Source organism: Cupressus sempervirens, chromosome 8 (genome assembly GCF_028749045.1).
Source record: "Cupressus sempervirens isolate cs-2001-9-10 chromosome 8, ASM2874904v1, whole genome shotgun sequence".
In the NCBI taxonomy this organism is placed as follows: Eukaryota; Viridiplantae; Streptophyta; class Pinopsida; order Cupressales; family Cupressaceae; genus Cupressus; species Cupressus sempervirens.
In genome coordinates, this window is record NC_143125.1 from 448,398,231 (window position 1) to 448,407,304 (window position 9,074).

At 36.5% G+C, this 9,074-nt stretch overlaps 1 protein-coding gene across 1 annotated transcript; it reads left to right on the forward strand.

Annotated features, from left to right (window-relative positions):
- Positions 1-4,788: 4,788 nt before the first annotated feature.
- Positions 4,789-5,418, forward strand: LOC149543147 (uncharacterized). The gene has a single exon (XM_089795777.1). It carries the CDS (start codon positions 4,789-4,791, stop codon positions 5,416-5,418), a length of 630 nt encoding a protein of 209 aa, XP_089651903.1.
- The last annotated feature ends 3,656 nt before the right edge of the window (positions 5,419-9,074 follow it).

Here is a 9,074-nt window from a genome sequence, read left to right on the forward strand (position 1 = left end):
GACACTTATTAATTATGGGAACATCATCTACACTTAATCTATAGATTAATCCTAGTGTGGATAGTCATTATGAGTGAATGCCAAATCCATTTCTCCACCTCAGTTCCTAATTGAGTTCACCTCTATGTTTGGACACTTTGTTGATGATGTAGAAGGGTGCACATTGATCAAATTACCTATCATATACATATTGGTTGATGATTATATTATTTCATTACATCATTATAAAAAGGTCTTGTTTTGTTAAGACAAACTCTCTTTTATTTGGGTAAAAGTACAAACATGTGTCACCCTTTTACAAAGGAAAAGACAAACATCAAAAAAAGTGTTAAACTTCAACAATGTAAAAGTCATATTTCTATTTTAAATTTTAAGTTGGTGTAAATTTATGAAATGTGTATAAAAGGATAAAATTTATGTATGATATTTTTTTTAATTTAAAAAAATAAAAATAGTATGTTTTTATAATTTTTAATGACCTTTTTTGATAGTGTTAAAAATTGAGCAAATTAGGGGTTATAGTTCCCACCATAGAAATAACTGCAAATTAATGTGTTTTCATCTAAATTTGAACTATGTTGTTGATGACATGTGTACCTAGAACTATCAAAAATAAAATTTCAAAAATATTGTATATTTTGTTTGTTATAGCTATTTAAAGTTGAACTTTTCATAATTTAATAAATTTTCGTTCCCACCATCTTTTCCCTAGTAAATCTATGTTAACAATTACAATTACAATTTTTTCATTATCATCTTTTAATTTTTATATTTTTCCTAATGTGCATCATCTTCAATGTTGAAATACCTAGTCACATTATTTTGCAATTATTGTAATCGATATTGGGTCACCTATAAATTTTTTTTTTTATATTGGCATAATTCTGACTACAAGTTCTATCCATTGGTATTTTTTAGTTTTTTTGAAACCCTAATTCTGATGATGAAATTGGCCTCTGAAGTGTTAAGTTATTCAAAATTGCAAAAAACATGAAAGAAAGTGTCACATCAGATGACACTTAGATAATTCCAGCTGAATCCAATCTGGCCATACTAGATCTAGTCGGATCAATATGACACAAAATTTTCTCGCACAAGGTCACATGTGCGAGCTCATTTGAAATCTAATATTTTATTTTTTTGTTAATTCAATAAAATAGGTCTTTTTATTTTATAAGTAAAGTTTTATTTTTAAATTGTTATATTTAATTGAACCAAACATGTTTTTCATTTTAAAGGTAAAGTTTTATTTTTAAATTGTTATATTTAATTCAATAAAGTTTAAACAATAAAATGGGTTTTCTATTTGAAATGTAATGTTTTATTTTTTTAAATTGTTATATTTAATTTAATAAAATAGGTTTTTTAATTTTAAAGGTAAATATTTATTTTAAATTGTTATATTCAATTCAATAAAATAGGTTTTTTATTTTAAAGGTAAAGTTTTATTTTTTAAAGTTATTATATTTAATCATAATTGCATTTGTAATAGTAAAAAAGTAAAGTTTTAAATGAAATTTTATTAAAGAAATATTTAGAAATTAGATTTTTAAAGTTATTTTTGTATTGAAATCGATTAATTAAATTTATTGTTTATTTAAAATTTATTAATTAATTTGATTTAAATAAATTATTAGAATGAATTTATGTGTTTTAAAATATTATGAAAACTATTAAAATTATTAAAGTTAAATTATTTAATTTATTTAATATATTTAATAAATTGTTTAATCTAAATTTATCAATGCTTTAATGCAACTACTTGTATTAAGATTTTGTAGTGTTACAAACAATTAAATATAATAACCTTCTAATTTTGATTTTTTCCCCTAAATTGTCTATGATCTACCAGTATTTATATAATCAAATTTGGAAGTCTTTTGTATGCAAGTGACATCAAGCTCTCTATTTAGGTTTTTTGTGCAATGGGGAATAAAGCGAAAAGAGAAAAAAGATATGACCGAGTCAGAGATGACCAAGAGAAAGGATGGACAAAATGTAATATGGAGCCACCAATTGAAGATCCATTGATTGAAGTTGAAGAAGATCTTGTTGAAGTTCCAGGAAGTAGTAAGACATTTGGAAAATATGGTTTATGGTTAGAAAATTTGATGGAGATGGACGAAGACTCTCTTTTAAGAGAAATTGAATCATTTGAACACATGATGCCTGAAAGTACATTTAAGCTACATCTGAAAAATATGCGTGAGGAATTTTTTGAAAATAAATCTCTGATTAGTAAAGCACAATTATTTGTCAGGTTATATAGGAAAAGAGAAATGAGTCCTATCCTAGAGTTGTTAGGTGTGAATAATATGAAAAGCTTAGGAGATAATGTGAAGGAAACAATAGTTCAAAATTTGAGAGATGCATCAAATGCTATCAATAATAGAAGTCGAGTAGCTGATTTAACTGCTGCATGGAGAGCATTGATGACTATGATTATGGAAAAAGACTTGTCACAAAAAAATCAAGTTTGAGCAATTTTTGAAATGCTCAATCTATCTAGAAGAACTATTCAAAGATACATAAAAAGGAGAAATTTTCTTAATGAGAACATTGAAAAGAACTGGGTTAATATTTGCCAACTTCCTTGAAATGACAAGAAGAGGTGCAATGGCGAGCGGGAAGGGGAGTGGGCAGGGGGGCGATCGGGAAGCGCATGTTCAAATTTCAAACCTAGATATGGGCGAGAAAGATTAGGGAGGTGGATCTTAGAAACTAGGTATGCAGGAGGGAATCTAGGCTGACTGTAGAGAGGCAAAGTCTGGGGATGGGGTCCCACGTGCTACCAGTGGAACCCAGGATAAGCCACATACACAACCCAAAGTGGACAGACCAAGGAATCTTCCAGTGAAATGGGCCTCACTCTTTGGAGTTAAGCCTTCTGGTAAGTCCTCTTTCCCTCTGGTTAAGGTTGTTTCTGGTTTGGAAAAGGGATCGTGCACGATTGCCATTCCAGATGAAATTGTTGACCACTGCATAGCTATGATGGCTTCCACAATTGTGGGGAAGTTTATGGGTCAGAGACCAAACATCGATGTAGTCCAGTCCTTCACAATGAAGAAATGCAGTCTGAAAGGGCAAGTCAGTGTTACTGCTATGGCAAAGGGATGTCTTTCTTTTGAATTCACCTGTAAAGAGGATATGGCTGATATTCTATGTGGAGGACCTTGGAGCATTGGAAGGGCTAACTTGGTGCTGCAAAAATGGTCTTCAAAATTGGATTTAAATGAATCTTTCTTTCAACAAGCTCCAGTATGGGTTAGACTCCCTGAGCTGCCCTTGGAATTATGGAATGAGGATGTTTTTATGGGTGTGGCTAGTTCTTTTGGAGAGCTTCTCTCCATAGACCCTATTACTGCTTCCAAGAGTAGGCTAACCTATGCAAGGACCTGTACTAGTGTTAGGGAATGGGATGACATGCCTGAAGTGGTGTGCTTTTAGTCAAAACTTGGCACTCATATTCAACAGATGGATTATGAGAGTGTCCCTTTCGAATGTTTTCATTGTTTTAAGATAGGCCATAAGGCTTTTCAATGCTTGAAAACAAAGTCAGTTTAGAAGAAGAACCCTTCTGTTGCTTCTCTCTTTAGAGTCAAGAAAGTTTGGAAAAAAAAGACCACCAACCAAGGCCAGAAGGGTCCTCTTTCGGCGAATGAGAAGGTCACAGAAGCTCCAAAGAAGGTAAAACAATTGCATCCTTCTGCTTCCTCTTTGCCTCTAGGCACAGATGGAAAAATTGTTCCTTAGGATGAGCTGTTGAAAACTGCCCCGAGGTCCTCTCTAGTCATTAGGGAGCGGATTGTCCCCCTTCTGACTGAGGGTGCTTTGGTTGAGGAATGGTCAGATCCTTAAGTGATATCAGGAGATGTAGAAGGCAATGATGCCTCTCAGCAGGTAGTTCAGGAGGCTAAGATCTTAAGTCCTCCACTTTCTGTGGGAGGGCTTGACCTGGCTACCACTAAGGAGGAAAAGGATAAAGTTAATAGGGATATTATCATCTATCAAGACCCAGAGGTAAATCTTGTTTCCACTATAGCTGGAGGGACCAATACAGGAAAGATGGATGTTTTGGTAAAGGATTTGGACTAGTCGGGGGATCTTCCAAGCACCCCAAAGTTTTCTTTCAAGGCTTCTAGGTCATTGAAGTTTGGCATGGAGAGTGAAGTCCTTCTATCCCCCAAATCCCAAGAAGAAAAATGTTAGAGAACCTTCTTTGGCCTCTCCGGTGGAGACTAGAAGCAGCTGCAAATCGGATGTGGGCTCAGTGGCCAAAAGAGGCAAAAAATTAGAGAAGGAATTCAGAGAGGAGGAGACCAGAAGAAGCTTGGCGAAAGCGTGCCAGAGATCTCTTCAGGAGTGGTCCAAGAATTAAATATGAAGATCATATCATGGAATATTAGGGGCCTTAATGGAGCCCATAAACAAGAAATTATTAGGAACTTGATTAGAGACCAGAGACCAGATATCTTGATGATCCAGGAAACTAAGATGAAAAAGGACATTTTGGGGAAGATTAAGTTTAGCAACTTGATGAGTGGGGAGGCTTCAGACTCTGATGGTGCCTCTGGGGGTCTGCTGACCCTTTTTATCACCAAAATTTTTAGAGTGGAATCTGCTTACAATGAAGGTAATTTTCTTTTGTGCAAAGTTTTTCATATTCCTTCCAATGATTGCTGGTTCTTGCTGAATTAATATGCTCCCAACAATAAGAGAGAAAGAAAGACTTTCTGGACTAGAGCTGGAGGTTTGGTGCAAAGTAGCCATTTAAAGAAAGGAATAATTATGGGAGACTTTAACACTCCTCTAATGGATGAGGAGAAGAAGGGAGGTTTGCCTCCGGATATGGAAAGTAAACATGACCTATCAAACTTCATTAATGGGCTGGCCTTCTTGGATTTGGACCTCATGGGAGGTGCCTTTACTTGGTCAAATAAACACATTGGTCAGGACTATATTCAGGTCAGACTGGAAAAAGCTCTTATTGCTCTCGACTGGCTGCAGTCTTCCTCTTGCAAGTTATCTCTTTTGCCCAGAGTGGGTTTTGACCACTCCGCTATTTCCCTTTTGGTTATTCCTATAGGTCCCAAAAGACCTCCCTCTTTTCATTTTGAAAAAATGTGGACCTCTCACCTTGATCTTTTAGACAAAGTTAAGCTTTGGTGGAGTATTGATGTGGAAGGTTCAACTATGTACAGGGTTGCTAGAAAACTCAACAACGTTAAAAGGATGGTAAAAGCTTGGAACAAGTCTAATTTAGGTCACATATTCATTGATAAGGAAGACCTTACTGACAAACTTTCTTCTATCCAAACCTCTATTCAGGAGGATGGGTATGATGAGTTAAACAGGGAGGCTGAGTTGTATATCCTTTCAGAATTACACAATATTATCAACAAAGAGGAGAAGTTCTAGAGACAAAGATCAAGGGTTAATTGGCTCAAAGATGGAGACCAAAACTCAAAGTTTTTTCATCTTACTACTCTCAAACATCAGGCTAATAACAGAATAAAAAGTTTAAAGAAAGGACAGGGTATGCTGACCAAGGATGATGAAATCTCAAATGAAGCTATTTCTTTCTTGTCCTCCCTGTTGTCTTGGGATCCTATGCTATCCAAAGTGGATCAAGATGACATTGTCTCCTGCATCCCTCAGATCATCCATCCGCCCCATAATAAACTACTTTAGGCCATTCCCTTTGATTCGAAAGTTAGAGAAGCTCTCTTCTCCTTGATGGCTAATAAATCTCCCAGCCCTGATGGTTTTCCTACTTTCCTTTTTCAAAATTTTTGCCAGTTTTGATGAAGGATGTGGTGAAGGCTGTTTAGGAATTCTTTGGGGCCAGAAGCATTCTAAAGGAGATTAACTCTACTTTTTAAGTTCTCATTCCTAAAGTTCCTGGAGACAATTCCTTGGACAAGTTTAGACCTATTAGTCTTTGCAATTCTTTTTACAAGATCATCTCGAAGGTGCTTACTTCTAGGTTGCTCAAGCTCCTCCCTTTGATAATATCTCAACAACAAACTGGTTTTGTCCCAGGCAGACAAATCTTAGACTCGATAATGATGATGCATGAAGTGATTCACTCTATGGAAGTTGGAAAAAGGGAAGGGATGTTACTTAAACTGGACCTATCTAAAGCCTACGATCGGGTTGACTGGTCTTTCCTGGATATGGTGCTTAAGGCTTTTGGGTTTGATGTCAAATCTTGTAAGCTAATTTCTCAGCTAGTTACTACTTCCTCACTTTCTATTTTAGTTAATGGATCCCCTTCCAATTTTTCAAACCTTCTAGTGGTCTTCGTCAAGGGGATCCTCTTTCGCCTATTCTCTTCATAATCTTGGCAAAATGCATAGGCTGACTTATTGAGAAGAATAAGAAGGAAGGGAGAATCATAGGCTTTAAACCTTCTTCTAAAAGTGCCCCCTTTTCGCATCAACAATTTGTTGATGGTACTATAATGGGAGGGGAGGCTTCTGTTAAGGAGGCAAAGGCTATGAAGGACATTTTGGATATCTACTCCAGAGGGTCAGGACAACTCATTAATTGGGATAAGAGCTCTATTTTCTTTATCAACACTCCTGAAGATAGACAGAAGAAAATTTCCAGAATTCTAGGATGTAGTGTGGGGAAGCTTCCCTCTACCTATCTTGGGCTCCCTTTGGGCACAAAACCTCTTGATTCTTTCTAGAATGGCATTATGGACAGATTTAGTAAGAAGCTGGTTGGTTGGAAAGGGGCCTCTCTAAGCCAAGCTAGAAAATGCCAACTGGTTAAATCCACCCTTCAGAATTTGCCTATTTATGCTTTGAGCCTTTTTGTGATCCCTATAAAATTTGCTGAGAGGATGGAAAAAATTTAGAGAGACTTCTTATGGATGGGGGCTGAAAGGAATGAAAGGTACCCCCTAGTTGCTTGGTAAAAAGTTTGCCTCCCAAAAAAAAATGGAGGTCTTGGCTTCAGTAAGCTAACTCACCTCAACAAGGCTCTTTTGGCTAAGAAAATATAGCGTATCTTTAGAAACACAGGGGAATGGAGAGAAATCTTGGTAAACAAGTACATAAAGAGGCCCTCTAAATAGTATACCCTCTTTAGTGAGAATATCCCAAGAGGATCTGCTGTTTGGAATGGTTTTTTAAAAGCCAAGGACCTGAAAAATTCTAGAGTCTCTTCGAAATTGGGAAATGGGGAGGATATCCAATTTTGGTCTGATAGCTGGCTTATTCAGGGCCCTCTTATGAATAACCCCATCTATGAGGTCTGGGTGAATGACTAAATCAACCTTTTTGGGTAGAAAGTAAGTAACTACAGGAATGATCAGGGATGGATTGACCTTTCTGTCATCTCAGAAGATCTTAATCCAATTATGATAATGCTAAACTCTATGGCCCTAAATAACAATAGGGATGAATTGGTATGGGGAGATAAAGCCAATGGGCTATATATTGCTACCTTTGGGTATTCGGTCCTTTGGAGATTAAAAGAGATTCCTCCTTGGTCGAGGGCTTGGCTCCCTGGTCTCATTCCAAAAATCAACATATTCTATTGGCTGGCTCTACAGGACAAAATCCTCACCTAGGATAACCTCATTAAAAGAGGTCATATTATGCCTATAAAATGTGTTTTATGTAAAGATCAGACGGATATCGGCAATCATTTGTTCATTCATTGCTCCTTCTCTAGGGAGGTTTGGATTTTCCTCACCTAGGACTTTGGCTTCAGTTGGTGTGTGTCTTCCAACCTTCTGGATTTCTTCTGTCAATGGAGATGCATGTTCAAAAGGTTTGATCTTCAGGAATTAAGCTCTTGTGCCTTGCCTCATTTCTGTTGGAGCATATGGAAGGAGAGGAACAATAGAATCTTCAGAGATGAAGAGGAGTCGTCTATAGTGATAGGGAAGAAGATTTTTGTTAACATTAAGGAAAACTATTTAGTGAGGAAAGCAGGAGATATAGAATAAGGAGCAAAAAAAAGGAGAAGGCAAAAGACAGAAAGATGAAAAGATAGGAAGCCAAATGGCTTCTCCCCATGGAAGGATGGCATAAAGTCAACTTTGACGGATCTTCCAAAAGAAATCTTGGCTCCTCAGGAAGTGGAGGCATAATAAGGAATGAAAATGGCGATGGTATTGCAGCTTTTTCCCTCCCATTGGGATTTCAAACCTACCACTTTGTGGAAGCGAATGCTGAATGTAACTCTATCAAACAGGCTTTTCAAATTGGAGTTACTAACCTTTGGCTTGAAGGAGATTCAAACAACATTATAAAATGTATTAAAGGCAACTCTCATCCATCTCAGTCTATTGCAAATCTTATTGATTAGACACATGAGACTCTTGCCAAATTTAATAGAGTCCACATCACACATATATTTCGGGAAGCTAACCTGGTAGCCGACATGTTTGCTAATATAGGGGTTAGCGCAAACCAAAAAATGACATGGCATCCTGGAAATAGTTTGTTGGTGGATGTCAAAAGCATGATTGAACTGGACAAGATCCAAGGAAGAACGGAGAAGATCAATATGTAATTATGATTATGAATGGATTAAGGGGAAAGGGTACTTCCCAAAAAGGTAGCATGGGAAATTATAATTGCTGTAATTTATTACAGTCTATTCGACATGCTTTGTGGGTCATTTTTTGCATTTGCAATAGGAGCAATAGAAAGGTTATTTCTTTCTACATTCTGCTCATTCATAGATGTCCCTATCAGTTACAGTGCGAGGTGCATATGAAAATTGAGGGTGTGCAGAGTGAAGATATGGTAGGTGAAAGGTGTAGAAAGGAGCTAGTGGGTGAAATAGAGAAATGAAGAAGCAAAGAAAAAGTTTGGGAGAAGCTGGATCAGGGTGGGATAACTAGATACATTATGAAACTGCATGGATTTTATCAGGAGGTGACCAACAACATGGTTGGATCATGGAAGGATGGAAAAGTTAAGGTGAACAAGGTTTCTTTCATGATTACTGAGGAGGTGTTTTCAACCATTTTTGAAATCCTGATTGAGGGTTTCAAGTTCTTCAAGGACAAGAAGCTCTTGGCTAACACTGTGTGAGATTTTGTGAAGGAT